At 46.5% G+C, this 27,026-nt stretch overlaps 1 protein-coding gene across 1 annotated transcript in view; it reads left to right on the top strand.

Moving 5' to 3' along the window:
• The window catches only part of RPS6KB1 (ribosomal protein S6 kinase B1), a 97,776-nt gene that overhangs the window by 32,039 nt on the left and 38,711 nt on the right, over window positions 1–27,026 (top strand). The window contains exons 2-4 of the mRNA XM_063954037.1: window positions 3,181–3,227; window positions 3,812–3,932; window positions 4,874–4,942. Of these exons, the coding sequence (XP_063810107.1) occupies window positions 3,181–3,227; window positions 3,812–3,932; window positions 4,874–4,942 (237 nt within the window). The remainder of the gene's footprint in view (window positions 1–3,180; window positions 3,228–3,811; window positions 3,933–4,873; window positions 4,943–27,026) is intronic.

Raw genomic sequence — 27,026 nt, 5'->3', positions numbered from 1 at the left:
TGTAGATTTTCTTCCAGAAAAAATTGACTTCAGTTCCTGAAGTCCAGATTGTAAAGGGTGTATTCCATATACAGTTCTTTTGTGCCTCTAGGGGCACCGTGAGATCTCAACATAGTGTTGGGATTCCTTAAAATCATATTGGTTTGAACCGCTCAAATCTGTGGATTTGAAATATCTCACATGGAAAGTGACCATGCTGTTGACCAATATCTCACATGGAAAGTGACCATGTTGTTAGTCCTTGCCTCGGCCAGGCGATTGTCAAAAAGAATGGGCGGTTTTGTTTTACAAAAGCCCATATTAGAATTTTCCATTTGAACAGGGCAGAACTGGGACTCGTCTCCAGTTTCTTCCTAAAGGGGTGTCAGCGTTGTCACCTGAAACAACCTATTGTGGTGCCTGCGGCTACTGGGGACTTGGAGGACTCCAAGTTACTAGACGTTGTCAGGGCCCTAAAAATATATATATATATATATATATATATAGTTAGGACGGCTGGAGTCAGAAAGTCTGACTTGCTGTTTATATTGTATGCACCCAACAAGCTGGGTGCTCCTGCTTCTAAGCAGTCTATTGCACGCTAGATTTGTAGTACAATTCAGCTTGCACATTCTGTGGCAGGCCTGCCACAGCCGAAATATGTAGATGCCCATTCCACAAGGAAGGTGGCCTCATCCTGGGCGGCTGCCCGAGGAGTCTCGGCATTATAACTTTGCCGAGCAGCTACGTGGTCAGGGGAGAACACGTTTGTAAAATTTTACAAATTTGATACTCTGGCTAAAGAGGACCTGGAGTTCTCTCATTCGGTGCTGCAGAGTCATCCGCACTCTCCCGCCCGTTTGGGAGCTTTGGTATAATCCCCATGGTCCTGACGGAGTCCCCAGCATCCACTAGGACGTTAGAGAAAATAAGAATTTACTTACCGATAATTCTATTTCTCGTAGTCCGTAGTGGATGCTGGGCGCCCATCCCAAGTGCAGATTGTCTGCAATGCTTGTACATAGTTATTGTTACAAAAATCGGGTTATTACTATTGTTGTGAGCCATTTTTTCAGAGGCTACTTCGTTTTGTTATCATACTGTTAACTGGGTTCAGATCACAAGTTGTACGGTGTGATTGGTGTGGCTGGTATGAGTCTTACCCGGGATTCAAGATCCTTCCTTATTGTGTACGCTCGTCCGGGCACAGTACCTAACTGAGGCTTGGAGGAGGGTCATAGGGGGAGGAGCCAGTACACACCATGTGACCTAAAAAGCTTTTTAGATGTGCCCTGTCTCCTGCGGAGCCCGCTAATCCCCATGGTCCTGACGGAGTCCCCAGCATCCACTACGGACTACGAGAAATAGAATTATCGGTAAGTAAATTCTTATTTTAAGAACATCAAACTTCTTTTGCAATTTCCTTTTGAGGCTTTCCCTCCTTTGGAGGGTGTCAATGATGGTTTTCTGCGCAACTGTCGGGTCAGCAGTCTTCCCCATGATTGTGAATTGTACTGAACCAGATTGAGAGACCATTTAAAGCATAGGTCTGCAAACTATGTCCTCCTTACCCCGCACAGTGCATGTTTTGCAGGTTACCCAGCAGGTGCACAGGTGTATTAATTACTCAGACACATTTTAAAAGGTCCGCAGGTGGAATTAATTATTTCGCTTGTGATTCTTTGAAGGAGACCTGCAAATCATGCACTGTGTGGGGTAATGAGGACAGAGTTTGCAGACCTATGATTTAAAGGCTCAGGAACCCTTTGCAGGTGGTTTGGATTAGCTGATTAGGGCGTGACACTTTGAGCCTACAATATTGAACCTTTTCACAATATTCTAATTTTCTGAAATTTTGGATTTGGGGTTTTCTTAAGCTGTAAGCCACAAGCATCAAAATTAAAACAAATAAAGGCTTGAAATATCTCACTTTGCATGTAATGAGTCTGTATAATATATTAGTTTCACCTTTTAAGTTGAATTACTGAAATAAATGAACTTTTGCACGATATTCTAATTTTCTGAGTTTCACCTGTACTTAACCACACACACTGCTGCAGAAGACCAGATCCCAACAGACTGGATAAAGCATACACTGCTTTCAAAGGTGAGTAATTAATGACTAAGCTAATTGGAAACTTCTGTTTGCTCAGTTAGTCTTATGGGCCCTACACACTGATAGATCTGCCGCAGAGCCGCCCGACGACGGATACGGGCCACCCGGCGGCGGGGGGCAGTGACGGGAGGAGTGAAGTTTCTTCACTACCCCCGTCACACGGCTCCATAGCAGTGCAGGCAAATATGGACGATCTCGTCCATATTGGCCTGCATGCACAAGCGACGGGGCACCAGCGATGAACGAGCGCGGGGCCACGCATCGTTCATCGCTGGTGCCGCCACACTGAAAGATATGAACGGTATCTCGTTCATATCTTTCAGTATTATCTGCCAGTGTGTAAGGCCCATTAGGAATAAAACAGACATGTTCTAGGGGTGTTTTAAAAAAAAAAACATGCACACAATGAAATATGCCACTTTGCAGTCCTTTGGGCGATATTCAGTTGTTTTAGACTCCCCAAACGGGACTTTTCGCTGACATTAGTTTGGTCAGGTTTAGCTGCTTTACGTTTCTAAACCTGACTTCTCTGGGCGCAATATATAAGCATTATTGAATATCACGTCACTTTAGACGGGAAATCGGGAGCAATAAACAATTGAATATCACTTGTGTTAAAAATGCAAATCTGATCAAGTGTAATATAGTAAATTCAATAGTTTCTCCTTGCAACTGCCACAATATCACACCCAATAGACCATTTCAATTGTTGCTCCTTTCGGGCCTCCTGAGCGGCAGGGAGAGACATTTCAGCTCCTAGCCCCCAATGCTGGCGAGCTGAAATGTGAGAAAAGTGACCACTTTGGAGCGCCCAAATGTCACTTTTCGCAATCACGCCCATTAGTTTAGTCTGGTTTAGGTGCTTTACGCGACTAAACCCGACACTAATGGGTGTGATCAGCTCGATAACCAGCATCAATTGAATATCGTCCCTGTGATCTCTCCCGTTACTTTAGACAGAAGATCGGGTGGTGATAACAATTGAGTTCCCCTAGATGTGTCACATGTGCCCAAAAATGATCAGGACAAATGCTATATTTGTAATATGGATAATACTCAAACTTTTTTCTTTTTCTTTTTTGCAGAGCTCTGTAAATGAGTTTATGGACCATGGGGGCATATCATATGACATGTAAGTCTCAATAAAAATATTTGTTTAAAAAGTACATTTTCGATTCAAAGAATTTGAGCAATTTGTTACCCTTATAGCTAATATATGGGCCCCATAACTTAACTGTTTTTTTTTATTATTACTGTTAGAATGTTTATGAAGTGTCACAATAATTCTTGAACATGTGTGGGGAGTCCCCGTGGCTGCCACTAGATTGTGGGCGACGGAACAGTTCAAATATTGCTCTGCTGGGTGCGAATGGCCTCAGAGGGACACATTTCAGCTCGCTGTCTCCTGAGATGGCGAGCTCAAATGGGCTATAAGTGGGCTCTTTTTCAGCCCATCCGGTAGATTGGACGTCCCTAACAGTACTTTAGGTCACGGCTAAACCAATTAGCGCGCACACGCAGCACTTGTGCCAGAGGAGGGGACAATTAAATAGCTCCGATGGGCGCAGGCTATAGCCATATGTTGTAGATTATTTTACTTGTTCGGAGAATAGCCTAGATTTGTTTTGGATACATATCTAGAGTCAATACTCGATAAAGTTTTTTTTTAATTGTTGCTGTTATTGTATACTTAAGTAAACCCCACATCTCATTTAGTGGCATGGAGCACTGTGAAAAGTTTGAGATATCGGAGACCAGTGTGAATAAAGGCCCAGAAAAGATTAGACCTGAGTGTTTTGAGCTTCTTCGTGTCCTTGGTAAAGGAGGCTATGGGAAGGTAAGAAACATTAGGTAGCAAATTGAATGTATCTCTATGGTTGAAAAGAAAAGTATCAAACATTTCCATCCAGCCAGCTTCCAGTGAATTATCAATTTAGTGGTGTACAAATTGTAAAGGAGCAGGAGAAGCCACAGATCAATAAAACTGTAAACATTTATAATTGTTTAATTGCTGATGTGGTGGCCAATTTCAGTATAAAGCACTAATATTTTGCAACTGCTTGGTTTTGACACTTAGGAATCAGGAAGTGTTATTTCTGTCACCAGAGAGCATTTCAGCTGTCAGACTGTGGCTTACATCATTCAGAGTTAGTTTTGTGGTCATTAAACAAGCATTTATGACTGTGATGTCTTCACTGTAATACCCCTTTTCCACTAGCTTTTTTAAACACGGGTAAATGCGCGGGGGCGCGCTTTTACCCGTGTTTTCCCCTAGTGTAAACGGGTCCCCCGGCAAATTCCCGTATCAAGTGATCCGGGAATCTTACCCGGCTAGCTGTCTAGTGTGAACGGGTGCCGTGTCGAGGCGACACGGCTCCCGTTCACAGTGCACAGGGAGGGCGGCGCTGGGAGATCATGTGATCTCCCAGCGCCACCCCTGCCGCGTCACTAGCTGTCTGCAGGGGGCTGTAGCACAGGTCGCAGCCGTGTCAGGCGACACGGCTGCGACCCGTGCTACACTAGTGGAAAAGGGGTATCACTTAAAGGGTATATGTATCAAGCAGTGAAAAGAGTGGAGAAGTGGGCCAGTTGAGAAGTTGTCCATGGGAACCAAGCAGCTTCTTACTATAATTTTATAGATGTACCTTTTATAAATGCTACTTTGACCCTGATTGGTTGCTACAGCAACCATCTCCACTGGTCTACTTCTTCACTGCCTGATATGTCAGCACCCTTTATTACATGCATGTTGAAAATTACAAATTTCTTTTCATGTAGGTTTTTCAAGTACGGAAAGTATTAGGAGTTCATCCTGGGAAAATATTTGCAATGAAAGTACTAAAAAAGGTAAGCTATTACTACACCATTTATTGTCGATAATTATATTTATTTTTCTAAGTACAACATGAGAGTAACAAGTCGTGCACGAGAAAGAGCACACAGTATTATGAAATGTCTGCTGTAATTTTACAATTGTCCACAGTATATGTTTTAGAGAGTTAACTAAATTGCACTATATAATAGTAGTTGTCTATCTGGGAGGCAAAGTGAAAGAAACGAGTGTGGGTATTACAGATAAAGATGGGAGTGGGGTTTGTGGAATTCTACAGATTGTGTGGGGTTATGGAGAGAGAGAAGTAGGGGGTGGAGGGATAAGTAAGGTTATACAGATAGATTATTATTATCCTTTATTTATATGGCGCCACAAGGGTTCCGCAGCGCCCAATTACAGAGTACATAAACAAATAATCAAACAGGAGAACAGCAACTTACAGTTGATAACAGTATAGGACAAGTACAGGTTAAATAAACATAGTTACATCAGCAGATGACACTGGAATAAGTATCAGGTGGCAGAAGACTGATGGATTTGGTGCAGTGGAAGATTATTAAAGTAAGAAAGGATAAGCACATGAGGGAAGAGGGCCCTGCTCGTGAGAGCTTACATTCTAAAGGGGAGGGGTAGACAGACAGGGGTGACACAGATGGGGTACATAGAGAGCGTAGAACAGAGGGTTAGGATGAGACTTGGCTGGGTTTGGTGAAGAAGTGGGTCTTGAGAGCCCGTTTGAAGTTTTGTAGAGAGGTGGAGAGTCTGAGGGGGAGAGGTAGGGAATTCCAAAGAAGTGGTGCAGCACGTGAAAAATCTTGGAGGTAGGAGTGGGAGGAAGTAATCCGTAGGCAGGAGAGTCGGCGTGCATTAGTAGAGCGCAGAGGCCGGGTGGGAGTGTAAAGGGAGATAAGGTCAGAGATGTAGATGGGAGAGGAGTGGGTGAGGGCTTTGTAAGCGAGTGTGAGAAGCTTGAAATGGATTCTGAAAGGGAAGGGGAGCCAGTGAAGGTCTAGTAAGAGAGGAGAGGTGGACTTAGTGCGTTTGGTGAGGAAGATGAGCCGGGCAGCAGCATTGAGGATAGATTGGAGTGGAGAGAGGTATTTGTCAGGAATGCTAGTCAGGAGCAGATTACAGTAGTCCAGTCTGGAGATGACCAGTGAGTGGATAAGAGTCTTAGTAACATCCTGGGTCAGAAAGGGTCTGATCCTGGAAATATTTTTTAGATGAAAATTGCAGGTTTGTGAGAGGTGCTGAATGTGTGGTTTGAAGGAGAGGGAGGAGTCAAGGATTACTCCAAGACAGCGCACGTGGGTGCTAGAGGAGATAGTAGTGCCATCAATAGATAATGAGATTGTAGGAGGTGAGGTTATGCGGGAGGGAGGGAAGATGATCAGCTCGGTCTTAGACATGTTAAGTTTAAGAAAGCGCTGGGACATCCAGGAAGAGGTAGCAGAGAGACAGTTGGAGATACGAGTGAGGAGAGCAGGGGAGAGGTCTGGAGAGGAAAGATAGATTTGGGTGTCATCAGCATAGAGATGATATTGGAAACCAAAAGAACTAATGAGCTTACCTAGTGAGGGCGTATAGATGAGAAGAGAAGAGGACCAAGGACAGAACCTTGGGGTACCCCTACAGTTAGTGGAAGTGAGAGGGAGGTGGAGTCATGAGAGGAGACAGAGAAAGAACGGTCTGAAAGGTAGGAGGACAGCCAAGAGAGGGCAGTGTCACGCAGACCAATGGAGTGAAGAATTTGCAGTAGGAGAGGATGGTCCACAGTGTCAAAAGCAGCAGAGAGATCAAGTAGAATAAGTATAGAGTAGTGTCCCTTAGATTTAGCAGCATGGAGGTCATTGCATACTTTTGTAAGGGCAGTTTCAGTGGAGTGGGTAGGACAGAAGCCAGACTGGAATGAGTCAAGCAGTGAGTGTGAGGAAAGAAAGGAAGTAAGGCGGTTGTAGACAATACGCTCAAGGAGTTTGGAGGCAAAAGGGAGGAGAGAGATGGGTCGGTAGTTGGAGAGAGTGTTTGGATCAAGTGTAGGTTTTTTAAGAATAGGAGAGATGAGTGCATGCTTGAAGGCAGAGGGGACAGTGCCTAATGAGAGGGATAGATTGAGAAGGTGGGAAAGATGGGAAAAGCAGAAGGAGAGAGGTAGCGGAGGAGGCGGGAGGGGATAGGGTCAAGTGGGGAGGTGGTGAGGGGACAGGAACGAGTGAGGGCCATGACTTCCTCTCCAGATGCATGGGAGAAAGATGTCAGAGTAGGTGCGAGGGATGGGGAGGGTTGGTAAGGGATGGGAGAAAGCTGGTTACTGATGGACTGGTGAGATGTGATGTCCTGACGTATGGAGTCCATTTTGGATGTGAAGTAAGTGGCAAAGTCAAGAGCAGAGAATGAGGAAGGGAGACGAGGTGGAGGTGGGCAGAGGAGTGAGTTGAGAGTGGCAAAGAGGCGCCGGGGATTGGAAGACTGGGAGGAGATGAGGTTCTTGAAGTATGACTGTTTTGCAAGAGAAAGGGCAGCACTGAAGGATGAGAGCATAAGTTTGAAATGAAGGAAGTCTGCCTTAGAGCGTGATTTCCTCCAGTGCCGCTCAGCAGTACGTGAGCATTTTTGCAGATATCTGGTGCATTTGGTGTGCCAGGGTTGAGGTGTTAATTTGCAAGGGTGAATAGTGGTTGGTGGAGCAACAGAGTCAAGAGCAGAAGTAAGGGATGCATTGTATGTGGAAGTGGCTTGTTCAGGGCATGAGAGAGAGAGAATAGGAGAGAGAAGTGAGTCAAACAGGGAGGAAAGGAATGTGGTGTCAATAGCCTCAATGTTACGCTTAGTGATGGTAGCCTTAGGAGGTAGAGATAGGGAAGTCGAGAGAGATAGGTTAAAGGAGAGCAGGTGGTGGTCAGAGAGGGGAAATGGGGAGTTGGAAAAATCTGAAATATCACAGCGGTGAGTGAAGACCAGATCCAGTGAGCTCCCATTAACATTGGAGGGTGAGGAGGTCCACTGGGAGAGACCAAGTGAAGAGGTGAGGTTAAGGAGTTTAGAGACAGGGGATTGTGTGGGGATGTCAATAGGGATGTTGAAATCGCCTAGGATAATGGAGGGAATGTCAGAAGAGAGGAAGTGAGGAAGCCAGGAAGCAAAGTTGTCGATGAATTTGGAAGCAGTGCCAGGGGGGCGGTAAATGACAGCTACTCTAAGATGGACTGGTTGGAAGAGGCGTATGGAATGGACCTCAAATGTAGAGAATGTAAGGGATGGTTCTGGTGGTATGAGTTGGTAGGAGTAACTAGAAGGTAAAAGGACCCCAACACCACCCCCATGGCGACCCCCAGGTCGGGGTGTGAATGTGAGGCCCCCAGCAGAGAGAGCAGCAGGAGAAGTAGTGTCAGAGGGCGTAATCCAAGTTTCAGTAATGGCTAGTAGGTGTAAGGAGTTGGAAATGAAAAGGTCATGAGTGGGGACCAGTTTGTTACAAACAGATCTGGCATTCCAGAGAGGAATTCCATAGATGAGTGGAGAGGTGAAGGGAAGGTGTATGGCAGGGGTGGGCAATTATTTCAGCTGGGGGGCACTCAACACTTTCCAGTGACTATTTGAGGGCCGCACACAAAATATCTTGTATAGACCATACCTATCACAAAAAATGCAGTAAGATTTCAATAAAGAATATGTTTATTAAAAATTTCACAAGACAAACAGAATAAGAAAATTAACACTGATACAATATAGAAAACATTAAATGTATATGTAGGAGTACAAGAAACAGGAATGGAGGAAGAGAGAAAACAGTGTAAGGTTTAGCATTACTGCTTCGCAGCACTGAGGTCATGGGTTTGATTCCCACCATGGCCCTGACTGTGTGGAGTTTGTATATTCTCCCTGTGCTTGCGCGAGTTTCCTCCGGGTGCTCCGGTTACCTCCCACAAAACAAAAATATAGTGGTAGGTTTATTGGGTCGCAACAAAAATAACCCTAAGGTGAATGTGTGTATACACATGTGGTAAGGAATATAGATTGTAAGCTCCACTGGGGCAGGGACTGTCTAACTCTTTTGAATTTTTTCATAAAACGCATTTATTTGGAAATATCCTGTGAGGTCTTATGGATGCTTGAGACACTATATTTGGTTTGCACTAATGTGGTTTATATTTTATGATAAGCGTCCTGTTTGAGAGTATTTACTTATAAGAAACTAACAAGAAGCAGTGCTGCAGATTCCCATTTGTACTTTTCATATTGCGAACATTAAACAGAGAGGCTAATCTGCAACACCTTAGGGAAGCAGCTGCATATGATTGGCGCTTGAACTTAAGGATTCCATCTGTTTGCCACGAACAATTCCTGTATGTGTGTGCTGTCACATTTACAATGTCAGGCAGAGAGTGCGTTTCATGTACGGCAGAGTGTTCCTCTTCCTCAGGGAGCTCACTACCATGTACTCAGTGTAGTGCACCTTCTCAGGCTAGCTGAGCTGAACCAGCATGGCTGGATTCCATCAAAGGAATGATTTCCTATATCTCTAATTGTCCCTCAATGAGAAAGAGACGCAATACTTAAGACAGTCTGTGGAGGAGATTATGAACAGAGACTCAGTCCCCAAACAAGCGTCTCAGTCCCTTGCCATTTGTCCACAAAAACGTACTCTGGCCCATATCCTGCAGTCTGACTCTGGCGCTGAGGGGTCAGACATGGAGGAGGGGGAGCTGGATACAGAAAGAGGGGGGGGGGGCACTGCTCTGTCACAGGGAATAGAGGTTCTTATGGAAGCTATCAGAGATGTGCTACAAATTCCTGATAAGGTGACAGAGGAGTGTGAGGAATCTTATTTTAATGTAAAAAAGTCCTCAGTCACTTTTCCTGTGTCAATGGAATTGAATACCCTGTTTGAAGAACCGTGGGTTAATCCTAATAAGAAATTTCAAATCCCTAAAAGGTTACTCTCATATTTTTCTTTTCCTCCTGAGGAGAGGAAAAAATAGGAAAGTCCACCGGTAGTGGATGCATCTGTGTCCAGGTTGTCATGGAAGATTACCTGTCCCTGGTGCAGCCTCCCTGAAAGACACAGCTGATCGTAAGATTGAGACTGCCCTCAAATTCTTGTACACAGCTGCTGGGGTGGCTCAGAGACCCACTATAGCATGTGAATGGATTACTAAAGCCATTGCTAAATGGTCAGGTAACCTTATTGAAGGGTTGGATTCCTTATCTAGGGGTGAGATTGTGTTACTCCTGCAACATATACAGGACTCTGCAAACTTTATGGTGGAAGCCATAAAAGAAGTAGGTTTGCTTAATGCGCACACCACGGCTATGGCAGTGTCAGCACGCAGGGGCTTATGGTTACGCCAGTGGACTGCAGATGCGGACTCCAGGAAAGGCGTGGAAGGCCTACCCTTCATAGGAGAGGCCTTATTTGGAGATGAACTAGACAAATGGATCTCCAAAGCTACTGCGGGTAAGTCCACATATCTTCCTTCTGCAGCTCCCCCAACCAGGAAGACCTAGCCAGGACCTACTCTACAGTCCTTTCGGATTGCCAAGTTTAAGGGCAAAGTCAGAGGATCTTCTACTGCCAACAGAGGCGCTAGAAGTAAACCACGCAAACCAGCAACTGCCGGTTCTCAGGAAGAGAGTTCCAGTTCTGCTTCCTCAATGTCTTCTGCATGACGGTGGACCGCGAGGCCTGGAAGACTGGCAGGTGGGAGCCCGACTAAAAAATTTCAGTCACATCTGGACAACATCATGCCAGATCCCTGGGACAGACTGGAGTTTCAGGAGCTCCCACCTCACAGATTCTCCGAATCAGGCTTACCAGTTTCACAAGAGGCAAGTATATAACCTTACAGGATGCTGTTCAAAAACTGGTACAGACTCCGGTCATTGTTCCAGTTCCACCTCATCTCCAAAACAAGGGGTATTATTCCAACTTGTTTGAATGTAAAATAGTTGAACCCGTACTTACAAGTGTTCAAATACAATATGGAGTCTCTGAGAGCGGTGATCTCAGGTCTGGAGGAAGGGCAATTCCTAGTGTCTCTGGATATCAAGGATGCGTACCTTCACATTCTGATCAGGCGCCTCACCAGGTTTATCTACGGTTTGCACTACAGGGCTGTCTCTACAAGTTCCAGGCCCTGGCATTTGGTCTCTCCCCGGCACCGAGGGTGTTCACCAAGGTGATGGCAGAGATGTTTCTCCTACGCAAGCAGGGAGTGAACATAATTCTGGACCTGGATGGTCTTCTGATAAAGGCACCGTCCAGGGAAAGGTTGTTGGACAGTATTAGTCACGCAACCCAACTACTCCTGGATCACGGGTGGATTCTAAATCTCCCGAAATCTCACTCCGAGCCAACTCGGAGGTTCCCATTTCTGGTAATGATACTGGACGTAGTCGCAGAAAGTTTTTCTTCTGAGGGAAAAGGCATTGGAAATCCAGTCGATGGTTCGGGATGTCCTGAAGCCAACCCGGATATCTGTGCATCTATGGAAAATGGAGGCCTATTACGAGGCGCTTCAGTACGGAAGGCTTCATGCGAGGCCCTTCCAGCTGGATCTGTTGGACAAATGGTCCAGATCGCATCTTCACATGCACTAGAGGATCCGTCTGTCCCCAAAGGCCAGGATCTCCCTTCTGTGGTGGCTCCAGACTTCTCACCTGATCGAGGGCCGACGGTTCGGGTTTCAGAATTGGATTCTGCTAGCCACGGACGCAAGCCTCAGAGGTTGGGGAGCGGTCACCCAGGGGGTGCAGTTTCAAGGAAGATGGTCAAGTCAGGAAGTCGTCCTTCCAATCAACATTCTGGAACTCAGGGCTGTGTACAACACACTTCTGCAGGCCTCATATCTTCAGGATCGGGCCATTCAGGTTCAGTCGGACAATGTGACGGCAGTAACGTACATAAACCGACAGGGCGGCACGTAAAGCAGAGCAGCAATGTCAGAGTTATCAAGAAATCTTCTCTGGGCAGAAAAACACGCTGCAGCGTTGTCGACGGTCTTCATTACGGGAGTAGATAACTGAGAAGCAGACTTCCTCAGCAGACACGACCTGAACCCAGGGAAGTGGGGCCTTCACTCGGAGGTGTTCACGTGCTTGACACGCCGATGGGGATGTACACAGATCGACATGATGGCCTCTCGTCTCAACAAGAAGCTCAAGCGGTATTGTTCCAGGACGAGAGACCCACAGGCAGTGTACTCTCTGACGACTCCATGGGTCTATCAGATGGTGTATGTGTTCCCTCCACTTCCGCTAATCCCAAGAATTCTGAAAATAATAAAAAGGGAAAAAGTTCAAGCAATTCTCATTTCTCTGGACTTGCCAAGGCGGGCCTGGTACGCGGATCTTCTGGAGATGCTCCTGGAAGATCCATGGCCTCTACCTCTTCGCGAGGATCTTCTGCAACAGGGCCCGTTTGTCTATCAAGACTTAACACGGCTACGTTTGACGGAATGGAGGTTGAACGGCTGGTTCTAGCCAGGAGAGGCATCCCTGATAAGGTCATCCCGACTATGATCCAAGCCAGGAAGGGGGTAACGTCTAAACATTACCACAGTATTCGGAAGAAATGCATCTCTTGGTGTGAGAGCAGAAAATATTCTGCGGTGGAATTTCATCTGGGACGTTTCCTGCTTTTTCTGCAGTCGGGTGCGGATGTGGGCCTACGTCTGGGCTCCATAAAAGTCCAGATTTCGGCCTTGTTCATTTTCTTTCAGAAACAATTGACTTCTCTTCCTGAGGTCCAGACGTTCTTGAAAGCGGTTCTGCACATCCAGCCTCCCACGGTACCTTGGGATCTCAATTTGGTGCTGCAGATCCTCCAATCGGACTGGTTTGATCCGTTACAGGAGGTAGACGTAAAATATCTTACGTGGAAGACCGTCACACTGTTGGCCTTGGCTTCAGCAAGACGTGTGTCGGAGCTGGGGGCGTTGTCTCACAAGAGCCCCTATTTCTCATATGTCCTAGAGGATGCTGGGGTCCACTTCATGACCATGGGGTATAGACGGTTCCGCAGGAGCCATGGGCACTCTTAAGACTTTTCAATGGGTGTGAACTGGCTACTCCCTCTATGCCCCTCCTCCAGACCTCCGTTTTAGAAATGTGTCCAGGCAGACAGGATGCACTCCAGGGGAGCTCTACTGAGCTTCTCTGAAAAGACTTATGTTAGGTTTTTTATTTTCAGTTAGAACTGCTGGCATCAGTCTCCCTGCTTCGTGGGACTGAGGGGGCAGAAGTAGGAACCAACTTCCTGAAGAGTTTCATGGCTCTGCTTCTGGCTGACAGGACACCATTAGCTCCTGAAGGGTACTGAACGCTAGCTCCCACAGCGCGCCGTCACCCCCCTCACAGAGCCAGAAGTCAGAAGACAGGTGAGTAGAAGAAGACAGATCTTCTATCAAGTAAAGTGATAGCTGAGGTACAGCGCGGCTGGCGGGAGCGCAGCGCGCCATTGCTGCCCACACACACAGGCACAGCGGCGGGGGGGGGGGGCATAAGGCAACAAAAACACCTCTATAAACTGGAAAAAAGGGGGCATAAGATGGCAAAAGCGCGCCATTGTGGGGGCGGAGCTTCTTTCTCAGGCAGCCAGCACACTGCTCAGCGCCATTTTCTCTCTCCTCAGGCTGAATAGACATCGCAGGTCCTCCTCTTCTGACAAGTATCAGGGTGCAAAACAGGGGGGGCACAAGCGAAGTTGGTGCTTTACAAGTGTGTTTTACTGTGTAAAAAGCGCTGCATGTCAGTGGGCATTCTGTGTTCACAGGCATTAGATACTTGCGCTGGGGTTGTGAACTGACTGCTTCTAAACTATGTCCTTCTGACAGATTTAACTATGGGTCTGTCCCCTATAACTCCCAGTGTGTCTGTGTGTGTGTGTGTTGTACACGTGTGTAAGACATGTCAGAGGCAGGGAGTTCCTCCCCGGAGGAAACCATTTTAGGGACACAGAAGTGTAATGTGGTGGCGCTGCCGGCACACCAAGAGCCTGCATGGGTGAAAGAAATGCGTGATAGTATGCATCATATCAATAGGAGATTAGATAAGTCTGAATCTCATGCTGAGTGCTGGAGAAAATCTGTGGAGGATGTGATTTTTCAGGGCTCTGTTCTTCCATCCGCAGGCGACCCCTCTGGGTCACATAAGAGACCATTTGCGAATATTGTGAATACTGATACCGACACGGACACTGATTTTTGTGTCGACGATAGTGACTCCAGTGAAATAGATCATAAATTGGCAAAAAATATACAATATATGATTGTAGCTATAAGGGAAGTTCTGGAAGTCATGGAAGCCACTCCTGTACCTCAGGAGAAGGCTTATTTCTCTGACGTCCTAGTGGATGCTGGGAACTCCGTAAGGACCATGGGGAATAGCGGGCTCCGAAGGAGGCTGGGCACTCTAGAAAGATCTTGGACTACCTGGTGTGCACTGGCTCCTCCCACTATGACCCTCCTCCAAGCCTCAGTTAGATTTCGTGCCCGGCCGAGGTTGGATGCACACTAGGGGCTCTCCTGAGCTCTTAGAAAGTAATAGTCTTAGATTTTTTTATTTTCAGTGAGACCTGCTGGCAACAGGCTCACTGCAGCGAGGGACTAAAAGGAGAAGAAGCGAACTCGCCTGCTTGCAGCCGGATTGGGCTTCTTAGGCTACTGGACACCATTAGCTCCAGAGGGATCGACCGCAGGCCCAGCCTTGATGTTCGGTCCCGGAGCCGCGCCGCCGTCCCCCTTACAGAGCCAGAAGCAAGAAGATGGTCCGGAAAATCGGCGGCATGAAGACTCTGTCTTCACCAAGGTAGCGCACAGCACTGCAGCTGTGCGCCATTGCTCCTCTCACACACTTCACACTCCGGTCACTGAGGGTGCAGGGCGCTGGGGGGGGCGCCCTGAGGCAGCAATAAAAACACCTTGGCTGGCTAAAATACCTCAATATATAGCCCCAGGGGCTATATATGAGGTAAATACCCCTGCCAGAATTCCATAAAAAACGGGAGAATAGGCCGCGAAAAAGGGGCGGAGCCTATCTCCTCAGCAGACTGGCGCCATTTTCCCTCACAGCTCCGCTGGAAGGAAGCTCCCTAGCTCTCCCCTGCAGTCTACAAAGGGTTAATAAAGAGAGGGGGGGCACTAAATTTAGGCGCAGTATACATTATATATAAAAACAGCAGCTATAGGGGACATAACTCAGTTAGTCCCTGCATTATATAGCGCTCTGGTGTGTGCTGGCATACTCTCACTCTGTCCCCCCAAAGGGCTTTTGTGGGTCCTGTCCTCGTTTAGAGCATTCCCTGTGTGTCTGCGGTGTGTCGGTACGGCTGTGTCGACATGTTGAATGAGGAGGCTTATATGGTGACGGAACAGAGGCCGATATATGTGATGTCGCCCCCTGTGGGGCCGACACCAGAGTGGATGGATAGGTGAAAGGTATTAACCGACAGTGTCAACTCCTTACATAAAAGGGTGGATGACGTAACAGCTGTGGGACAGCCGGCTTCGCAGCCCGCGCCTGCCCAGGCGTCTCAAAGGCCATCAGGGGCTCAAAAACGCCCGCTCTCTCAGATGGCAGACACAGATGTCGACACGGAGTCTGACTCCAGTGTCGACAAGGTGGAGACATATACACAATCCACTAGGAACATCCGTGACTTGATCCCGGCAATAAAAAATGTGTTATACATTTCTGACTTTAACCCAAGCACCTCTAAAAATGGGTTTTAGGTTTGGGGAGAAAAAACAGGCAGTGTTTTGTTCCCCCATCAGATGAATAAATGAAGTGTGTGAAAAGCGTAGGTTCCCCCGTTAAGAAACTGGTAATTTATAAAAAGTTACTGACGGCGTACCCTTTCCCGCCAGGAGGATAAGTTACGCTGGGAGATATCCCCTAGGGTGGATAAGGCGCTCACACGTTTGTCAAAAAAGGTGGCACTGCCGTCTTAGGATACGGCCACTTTAATAGGTACCTGTTGATAAAAAACAGGAGGCTATCCTGAAGTCTGTATTTACACACTCAGGTACTAGACTGAGACCTGCAGATAGTGCTGCTGCAGCGTGGTCGGTGACCCTGTCAAACAGGGATACTAGTTGGCAAACATAAAAACATATTAAAGACGTCTTATATATGGGGGATGCACAGAGGGATATTTTGCCGGCTGGCATCCAAAATAAATGTAATGTCCATTCTGTCAGGAGGGTATTAGAGACCTGTCACTGGACAGGTGATGCTGACTTAAAAAGCGCATAGAGAGCCTTATAAGGGTGAGGAATTATTTGGGGATGGTCTCTGGGACCTCGTATCCACAGCAACTGCTGGGAAGAAATAATTTTACCTCAGGTTTCCTCACAGACAAAGGTACAGTCCTTTCGGCTTCAGAAAAGCAAGCGGGTCAAATGGCGCTTCCTTTCTGTACAGAGACAAGGGTAGAGGGAAAAAGCTGCACCAGTCAGCCTGTTCCCAGAATCAAGATTCTTCCCCCGCCTCCTGTGAGTCCACACCATGACGCGGGTGCTCCACAGGTGTAGCCAGGTACGGTGGGGGGCCGTCTCAAAAATTTCAGCAATTAGTGGGCTCGCTCACAGGTGGATCCCTGTTTCTTTCAAGTAGTATTTCAGGGGTACAAGCTGGAATTCGAGATGTCTCCCCCCAGCCGTTTCCTAAAATATGCCTTGCTGACAACTCCCTCAGGCAGGGAGGCTGTGCTAGAGGCAATTAATAAGCGGTATTCCCAGCAGGTAATACTCAAGGTGCCCCTACTTCAACAAGGACGGGGTTACTATTCCACACGGGTTGGGGTACCGAAACCGCATGGTTCGGTGTGACCCATTTTATATTTAAAATCCTTGAACACATACATAAAAAAATTCAAGTTCAAGATGGAATCGCTCAGGGCGGTTATTGCAAGCCTGGACGAGGGGGATTACATGGTATCCCGGGACATCAAGGATGCTTACCTGCATGTCCCCATTTACCATCCTCGCCAGGAGTACCTCAGATTTGTGGTACAGGATTACCATTACCAAGTCCAGACACTGCCGTTTGGACTGTACATGGCACCGAGGGTGTTTTATCAAGGTAATGGCCGAAATGATGATACTCCTTCGAAAAAAGGGAGTTGTAATTATCCCGTACTTGGACAATCTCGTTATAAGGGCGAGGTCCAAGGAGCAGTTGGTAGTCGGGGTAGCACTATTTTGGAAAGTGCTACAACAGCATGGTTGGATTCTAAACAGTCCAAAGTCACAGCTGGTTCCTATGACACGTCTACTGTTCCTGGGGATGGTTCTGGACATAAACCAGAAATAGTGTTTCTCCCGGAGGAGAAAGCCAAGGAGTTGTCATCTCTAGTCGGAGACCTCCTGAAGCCAAAATAGGTAGCGGTGCATCATTGCACGCGAGTCCTGGGAAAAATGGTAGCTTCCTACGAAGCAATCCCATTAGGCAGGTTCCATACAAGAACTTTTCAGAGGGACCTGTTGGACAAGTGGTCCGGATCGCATCTTCCGATGCATAGGCTGATAACCCTGTCTCCAAGGACCAGGGTATCTCTACTGTGGTGGCTGCAGAGTGCCCATCTTCAAGAGGGCCGCAGGTTCGGCATACAGGACTAGGTCCTAGTGACCATGGATTCCAGCCTTTGAGGCTGGGGGGCAGTCACACAGGGAAGAAACTTCCAGGGACTTTGGTCAAGTCAGGAGTCGTCCCTACACATAAATGTTCTGGAACTGAGGGCCATTTACAATGCCCTGAGTCAGCCAAGGCCTCTGCTTCAAAACCAGCCGGTACTGATCCAATCAGACAACATCACGGCAGTCGCCCATGTAAACCAACAGGGCGGCACAAGAAGCAGGATGGCGATGGCAGAAGCCACAAGGATTCTCCGATAGGTGGAAAATCATGTGTTAGCACTGTCAGCAGTGTTCATTCCCGGAGTGGACAACTGGGAAGCAGATCTTCTCAACAGACACGACCTCCACCCGGGAGAATGGGGACTTCCTCCAGAAGTCTTCCAATAGGATTGTACACCATTGGGAAAGGCCACAGGTGGACATGATGGCTTCCCGCCTCAACAAAAAGCTATAAAAGATATTGCACCAGGTCAAGGGAACCTCAGGCGATAGCTATGGACGCTCTGGTAACACCGTGGGTGTACCAGTCGGTTTATGTGTTCTCCCCTCTGCCTCTCATACCAAAGGTACTGAGAATAATAAGAAGTCGAGGAGTAAGAACGATACTCATGGATGGCCAAGAAGAGCTTGGTACCCTGAACTTCAAGAATTTATATCAGAGGACCCATGGCCTCTGCCACTCAGACAGGACCTGCGGCAGCAGGGGCCCTGTCTGTTCCAAGACTTACCGCGGCTGCGTTTGACGGCATGGCGGTTGAACGCCGGATCCTGAAGGAAAAGGGCATTCCGGAGGAAGTCATTCCTACGCTTACTACAGCCAGGAAAGAGGTTACAGCAATTCATTATCACCGCATATGGCGAAAATATGTTGCATGGTGTGAGGCCGAAAGGGCCCCAACAGAGGAATTTCAACTAGGTCGATTTCTGCATTTCCTGCAAGCAGGAGTGACTATGGGCCTTAAATTGGGTTCCATTAAGGTACAGATCTCGGCTCTGTCGATTTTCTTTCAAAAAGAACTAGCTTCAGTACCTGAAGTTCAGAAATTTATAAAAGGAGTGCTGCATAGTCAGCCCCCGTTTGTGCCTCCTGTGGCACCTTGGGATCTCAACGTGGTGTTGAGTTTCTTAAAGTCACATTGGTTTGAGCCACTAAAAACCGTGGATCTGAAATATCTCACGTGGAAGGTGGTCATGTTATTGGCCTTGGATTCGGCCAGGCAAGTATCAGAATTGGCGGCTTTATCATGTAAAAGCCCTTATCTGATTTTCCATATGGATAGGGCAGAATTGAGGACTCGTCCCCAGTTCTCCCTAAGGTGGTGTCAGCGTTTCACCTGAACCAGCCTATGGTGGTATAAATGTGTTTAGGGAGTAGTCCTCACTGGCGCCAAGCAGCTTAGATGCAACAGAATTCAAATAAATGTCACCACATTTAGCTATACATACAAAAAACAGAATTTAGAAAACTGCAATACATCACAAGCGCTAAAAAACATTAGTATAACATCACCAGAACGTTCCTTTTGGGTTGGATGGAATGTTCTTTTTATCTGATGTTCTTCTTTGGTTCAGACCTTTTTGGTATAGAGACTCCAACAGAGATGATAAAAGATTCAGCCTTTTTTAGACATCCCAGCGCTTTCCTTTCTTTTGATGTTAAATTAAATGATTTTCTTGGTTGATCCTGTAATTTAGCCAGGTCTTTCTGGACCAGTTTGGAAAATGATTCCAAAAACGGTCCCTGGACGTGTTTTGGAAAGAAAATAGACTTTGGTTTGTAGGGGGTCAGGGATGGGGGGTTATTCTGTTCGTTGCTAGATTCCTGAGTGGCATAGAATTTTTTTATAGTTAATTTTCTAACATATTTTTGGAGGTCTACATATAAGTCAAATGAGTTTATGAAATTACTGGGGGCATATTTTAGGCCCTTCTCCAGAACTGAAATTTCATTCTCAGATAAAATATGTGTACTTAAATTAAATATTTTGACTTTTTTAGGGGAATTGCTAGATCCTTCGATCTGTGTGTTGGGTATCGAGATTTGTCCATCATTAATAGGTGGAAGTCTGGGGGTTTCGTTAGGGGTGGGGTCTATTCTAGACACTTTCTTTTTCTTTTTTTTGTTGTTTAAACGTTTTCTAGGCCTAGGTCGGCCCCCCCTTTTCCCCCTCCTTCGGTATGGTGATGTTATCTGAATCTTGTTGGTTGGGTTCTCTCCTCTAAAAAACAAGGTGAATCATCCAAGTATTCTAGAGGAGAGAAGTAGTTGGAGTTACGTGCTTCATCCATATTCCATACCTGTCTACTGGGTTTTTTTTTGTCTGACTGGCGTATTTTTTCGTCTAGGGGTTTGATCCTTCTGCTGGGTACTCATATTCCTAGATCTTATTTTATATTTAGTTGTTCTTGTATTTCTAAATGGCCTGTTTCTCCATTCTGGCGTGTGGTCTCTATGGCGTGTGTTCTCAGTCTCCCATCTTCTTTCAGGTCTATATCTAAGCCTGGAGACAGGGGGTATTTGTGGTCTATGGTGGGATCTATCTTCTTCCCTATTTCTCCATCTGTCATTTCTATAGGGAGGGTTTTTAATCGGTATCACATAGGGGGCATTCCTTTTGCTGTTCCTATGCCCATTAGGTGATCTTTCCTTAGTAGGGGCCTCAATGTCAGGGTCTAATAGATTATTTTTGTCCTGTTTATCTCTATTATATTTCTTTAGTTTTCTCTCCATTAATAGTCTTTGGGTTCTCTTTAATTTGCTCTCAATCTCTTTGTCAAGAGCTTTATATTCCTCTGAATTAATATAAGGAGAGGCTAGAGATTTGAAGATAGCTAATTCTTCCTCTAATTTATTAAGCTCTTTTTTTCTTTCTCCAATAATAAGTCTCATTAATGCGAAAGAACAGGCATCAATGGTCTCTTCCCATTCCTTCTTGAAACCTTCTCTAGCGGTATCAAAAGTTGAAATTTTCTGAATTTTTAGACCCCGGGGAATTATTTCATGTGCTAAATACCGTTCTAGGGTAGTTACCTCCCACCATAATTTGCATTCTTTTATGAGAATAGTTTCTAGCTTATTCATTATACCATAGAGATCATCATCTAGAAGATCAATTTCTATGTTACTATCCCCAAAAGTTTTTTCAAATAATGAAAGTCTTTGTTCCCTGTAGGAGAACATAATGACTCTAAAAGTAAGAGGTAAATCTATACGGCTGCCTGATTAGGTCTGCTCCCAATGGTGAAAAATAGAAATAGCAGAATAAATGTGTTTAGGGAGTAGTCCTCACTGGCGCCAAGCAGCTTAGATGCAACAGAATTCAAATAAATGTCACCACATTTAGCTATACATACAAAAAACAGAATTTAGAAAACTGCAATACATCACAAGCGCTGAAAAACATTAGTATAACATCACCAGAACGTTCCTTTTGGGTTGGATGGAATGTTCTTTTTATCTGATGTTCTTCTTTGGTTCAGACCTTTTTGGTATAGAGACTCCAACAGAGATGATAAAAGATTCAGCCTTTTTTAGACATCCCAGCGCTTTCCTTTCTTTTGATGTTAAATTAAATGATTTTCTTGGTTGATCCTGTAATTTAGCCAGGTCTTTCTGGACCAGTTTGGAAAATGATTCCAAAAACGGTCCCTGGACGTGTTTTGGAAAGAAAATAGACTTTGGTTTGTAGGGGGTCAGGGATGGGGGGTTATTCTGTTCGTTGCTAGATTCCTGAGTGGCATAGAATTTTTTTATAGTTAATTTTCTAACATATTTTTGGAGGTCTACATATAAGTCAAATGAGTTTATGAAATTACTGGGGGCATATTTTAATTGCTAGATCCTTCGATCTGCAATTCCCCTAAAAAAGTCAAAATATTTAATTTAAGTACACATATTTTATCTGAGAATGAAATTTCAGTTCTGGAGAAGGGCCTAAAATATGCCCCCAGTAATTTCATAAACTCATTTGACTTATATGTAGACCTCCAAAAATATGTTAGAAAATTAACTATAAAAAAATTCTATGCCACTCAGGAATCTAGCAACGAACAGAATAACCCCCCATCCCTGACCCCCTACAAACCAAAGTCTATTTTCTTTCCAAAACACGTCCAGGGACCGTTTTTGGAATCATTTTCCAAACTGGTCCAGAAAGACCTGGCTAAATTACAGGATCAACCAAGAAAATCATTTAATTTAACATCAAAAGAAAGGAAAGCGCTGGGATGTCTAAAAAAGGCTGAATCTTTTATCATCTCTGTTGGAGTCTCTATACCAAAAAGGTCTGAACCAAAGAAGAACATCAGATAAAAAGAACATTCCAGCCTATGGTGGTGCCTACGGCTACTAGGGACTTGGAGGACTCCAATTTGTTAGACGTGGTCAGGGCCCTGAAAATATATGTTTCCAGAACGGCTGGAGTCAGAAAATCTGACTCGCTGTTTATCCTATATGCACCCAACAAGCTGGGTGCTCCTGCTTCTACGCAGACTATTGCTCGTTGGATTTGTAGTACAATTCAGCTTGCACATTCTGTGGCAGGCCTGCCACAGCCAAAAATCTGTCAATGCCCATTCCACAAGGAAGGTGGGCTCATCTTGGGCGGCTGCCCGAGGGGTCTCGGCTTTACAACTTTGCCGAGCTGCTACTTGGTCATTTGATACCCTGGCTGAGGAGGACCTGGAGTTCTCTCATTCGGTGTTGCAGAGTCATCCGCACTCTCCCGCCCGTTTGGGAGCTTTGGTATAATCCCCATGGTCCTTACAGAGTTCCCAGCATCCACTAGGACGTCAGAGAAAATAAGAATTTACTCACCGGTAATTCTATTTCTCGTAGTCCGTAGTGGATGCTGGGCGCCCATCCCAAGTGCGGTTTATCTGCAATACTTGTACATAGTTATTGTTAACTAAATCGGGTTATTGTTGAGCCATCTGTTGAGAGGCTCTATTGTTTCATACTGTTAACTGTGTTTCATATCACGAGTTGTACGGTGTGATTGGTGTGGCTGGTATGAGTCTTACCCGGGATTCAAAATCCTTCCTTATTGTGTACGCTCGTCCGGGCACAGTACCTAACTGAGGCTTGGAGGAGGGTCATAGTGGGAGGAGCCAGTGCACACCAGGTAGTCTAAGATCTTTCTAGAGTGCCCAGCCTCCTTCGGAGCCCGCTATTCCCCATGGTCCTTACGGAGTTCCCAGCATCCACTACGGACTACGAGAAATAGAATTACCGGTGAGTAAATTCTTATTTTCTATAAAGAAAAGAAATCCAAGGTCACTTTCCCTCCTTCCCACGAGCTTAATACTCTCTTTGAAGGGATGTGGGTGAATCCCGAAAAGAAATTTCGTATTCCCAAGAGAATTCATATACCTTATCCTTTCCCGGTGGAGGACAGGAAAAAATGGGGGTCACCCCCTGTCCAGGTTGACAAAGAAGGTAATTCTCCCTGCACCTGGCACGGCTTCACTAAAGGAGCCAGCAGACCACAAAATGGAGACAACATTGAAATCCATTTATGTTGCCAATGGTACGCTGCTCAGGCCCACAATTGCTTGCGCGTGGGTGAGTTGTGCTATTGAAAAATGGTCAGAAAGCGTGTCATCAGAAATTGACACGATTGATAAAGATGAGATACTCCTTAAGTTAGGGAATATCAAAGACGCTGCTGCATACATGCTAGAAGCGATGAAAGATATTGGACTCTTGTGTTCACAAGTCGCTACCATGGCAATATCTGCTCGGCGGGCGTTGTGGATTTGTCAGTGGAACGCGGCTGCGGATGCAGATTCCGAAAGAAATAGGGAGGCTCTCCCATATAAAGGTGAGGCCTTATTTGGCGATGTACTGGATGCGTTAGTCTCGGCGGCTACCGCAGGTAAGTTGACATTTTTGCCCTCTGCGCCTGCACCGGCAAAAAAGACATATCACCCGCACTTGCAGTCCTTTCAGGCCAATAAATACAAAAAAGCGAGAGGTTCCCCCTTCTTTGCAGGTAGGGGAAAGGGAAAGAAGCCCACAGCGGCTTTAGGTTCCCAGGAGCAGAAGTCTACCCCTACTTCTGCCAAATCTTCAGCATGATGCTGGGGCTCCTTTGTGGGAGGCCGCTCGGGTGGGGGCACGTCTCAAACTGTTCAGCCAAGGTTGGATTCTGTCTGGCCTGGACCCCTTGGTTTTGCAGATAGTATCCCAGGGGTACAAGCTGGAGTTTCAAGACGTTCCCCATGCCAGCTTCTCTTCCGGAAAGGGAAGCAGTAACCGGCAATCCAAAAATTATGTCAGGATCAGGTCATAGTCCTGGTACCTTTGTCACAACAAGGGGAGGGGTTTTATTCAAGCCTTTTTGTAGTTCTGAAGCCGGACGGCTCGGTCAGACTGATCCTAAACCTAAAAAATCGGAATCTCTACTGGAAACGATTCAAGTTCAAAATGGAATCACTGAGGGCAGTGATTTCCAGTCTGGAGGAGGGGGACTACATGGTGTCTGTAGACATAAAGGATGCTTACCTGCATGTTCCCATTTATTCTCCTCACCAGGCTTATTTGAGATTCGCGGTTCAGGATTGCCATTACTAATTCCAGACATTACCTTTCGGTCTCTCCACGGCACCGAGGGTGTTCACCAAGGTGATGGCGGAGATGATGCTTCTCCTGCGTCAAAAAGGAGTCAATATAATTCCTTATCTAGACTGTCTCCTGATAAAGGCGAGATCCAGGGAGCAGTTGTTACAAAACATCACACTCTCCCTGTCAATACTCCCAACAACATGGTTGGATCATAAATTATCCAAAGTCACAGTTGGAACCGACGACAAGATTGTCTTTTCTCGGGATGATTCTGGACACAGAAGTTCAGAGAGTATTTCTTCCGGTGGAAAAGGCTCTGGAAATCCAGAAAATGGTAAAACAGATATTGAAACCATCAAGTGTGTCGATCCATCAGTGCATTCGATTGTTGGGGAAGATGGTGGCGGCCTACGAGGCCATACAGTTTGGCAGGTTCCATGCCAGAGTTTTCCAGTGGGACCTGTTGGACAAGTGGTCGGGATCTCACCTACACATGCACCGGAAGATAATCCTGTCGTCAAAAGCCAGGATTTCGCTCCTGTGGTGGCTACACAGTTCTCACCTACTAGAGGGACGCTGGTTCGGGATTCAGGACTGGGTCCTGGTGACCACGGATGCAAGTCTCCGAGGCTGGAGAGCAGTCACTAAGGGGGAAAGCTTCCAAGGAAAATGGTAAAGTCAGGAAGCCTGCCTTCACATAAACGTGCTGGAATTGAGAGCCATTTACAACGGCCTTCAACAAGCGGTACATCATCTTCAAGATCATCCCGTGCAGATCCAGTCGGACAATGTAACAGCAGTTGTGTACATAAACAGGCAGGGCGGAACGAAAAGCAGAGTGGCAAATGGCAGAGGTGACGAAGATCCTCCTCTGGGCAGAAAGACATGTAAAGGCTCTGTCGGCAATTTTCATTCCGGGAGTAGACAACTGGGAAGCAGACTTCCTCAGCAGACACGATCTCCATCCAGGAGAGTGGGGCCTCCACCAAGAAGTCTTCACAGAGGTGACAAGTCTTTGGGGAGTTCCTCAAGTAGACATGATGGCATTTTGTCTCAACAAGAAGCTTCAGAAATATTGTTCCAGGTCGAGAGACCCTCAAGCAATAGCAGTGGTTGCTCTAGTGACCAAGTGGGTATTCCGGTCAGTGTATGTCTTCCCTCCACTTCCGCTGATCCCAAAAGTTCTCAGGATCATAAGACGAACAAGGGTTCGAGCAGTCTTCATTGCCCCAGACTGGTCAAGGAGGGCTTGGTACCCAGATCTTCAGGAGTTGCTCATAGAAGATCCTCTTCCTCTTCGCGAGGACCTGCTGCAGCAGGGGCCGTGCGTGTATCAAGACTTACTGCGGCTACGTTTGACGGCTTGGCTGTTGAGCGCCGGATCCTAGCCCGAAAGGGTATTCCCAAGGAAGTCATCCCCACCCTTATTCAGGCCAGGAAAGGAGTAACGTCGAAACATTACCACCGTATTTGGAGAAAATGTGTGTCTTGGTGTGAATCCAAGAAGGCTCCTACGGAAGAGTTTCAGTTGGGACGTTTTCTCCATTTTCTGCAGGCTGGTGTGGAGGCGGGCCTCCGATTGGGGTCAATCAAGGTCCAGATTTCGGCCTTGTCAGTGTTCTTCCAAAAACAATTGGTCTCTCTTCCAGAGGTTCAGACCTTCGTGAAAGGGGTTCTGCACATCCAGCCTCCATTTGTGCCTACAGTGGCACCATGGGACCTTAACGTGGTGTTGCAGTTCCTTCAATCGGATTGGTTTGAGCCTCTACAAGAGATAGAGTTGAAGTTTCTCACTTGGAAAGTGGTGATGCTTTAGGCATTGGCATCCGCACGGAGGGTGTCTGAATTGGGGGCCTTGTCTCACAAGAGCCCTTACCTGATCTTCCATGAAGATAGGGCAGAGTTGAGAACTCGTCAACATTTTCTTCCAAAGGTGGTTTCATCTTTCCACATAAACCAACCTATTGTGGTGCCAGTGGTTACTGACACATTCACTGAGTCAAAGTCTCTAGATGTGGTTATGGGGGCTTTGAAGATTTATGTCGCTAGAATAGCTCGAATACGGAAAACAGAGTCTTTGTTTGTCCTGTATGCTCCCAACAAGATTGGATGTCCTGCTTCCAAGCAGACTATCCCACGTTGGATCAGAGGTACGATTCAGCATGCTCATACTACGGCTGGATTGCCGTTACCGACGTCTGTGAAGGCCCATTCCACTTGGCGGCTGCCCGGGGGGTCTCGGCATTGCAACTTTGCCGAGCAGCTACTTGGTCGGGGTCAAACACTTTTGCAAAATTCTACAAGTTTGACACCTTGGCCGATGAAGACCTCAAGTTCGGTCAATCGGTGCTGCAGGGTCATCCGCACTCTCCCGCCCGTACTGGAGCTTTGGTATAAACCCCATGGTCATGAAGTGGACCCCAGCATCCTCTAGGACGTATGAGAAAACAGGATTTTGATACCTACCGGTATATCCTTTTCTCCTAGTCCGTAGAGGCTGCTGGGCGCCCGTCCCAGTGCGTACTTTACCTGCAGTTTTGTTATTAGAGTTACACAAGTTGTGTTATATTAGCTTCAGCATGTTGCTGTCATTGGTTCATGCCTGTTGGCGTGTGTTCTGTTGAATGCCATGTTGTGCGGCATGGTTGAGGTGTGAGCTGGTATGTATCTCACCACTAGTATTAAAGTAAATCCTTTCCTCTAAATGTCCGTCTCCCTGGGCACAGTTCCTATAACTGAGGTCTGGAGCAGGGGCATAGAGGGAGGAGCCAGTTAATACCCATTGAAAAGTCTTAAGATTGCCCATGGCTCCTGCGGAACCGTCTATACTCCGTGGTCATGAAGTGGATCCCCAGCATCCTCTATGGACTAGGAGAAAAGGATTTACCGGTAGGTATC

This window comes from Pseudophryne corroboree, chromosome 2 (assembly GCF_028390025.1).
Source record: "Pseudophryne corroboree isolate aPseCor3 chromosome 2, aPseCor3.hap2, whole genome shotgun sequence".
Taxonomy (NCBI): Eukaryota; Metazoa; Chordata; class Amphibia; order Anura; family Myobatrachidae; genus Pseudophryne; species Pseudophryne corroboree.
Note: the sequence above shows the minus strand (reverse complement) of the source record. Positions and strands in the feature narration are given on the sequence as shown.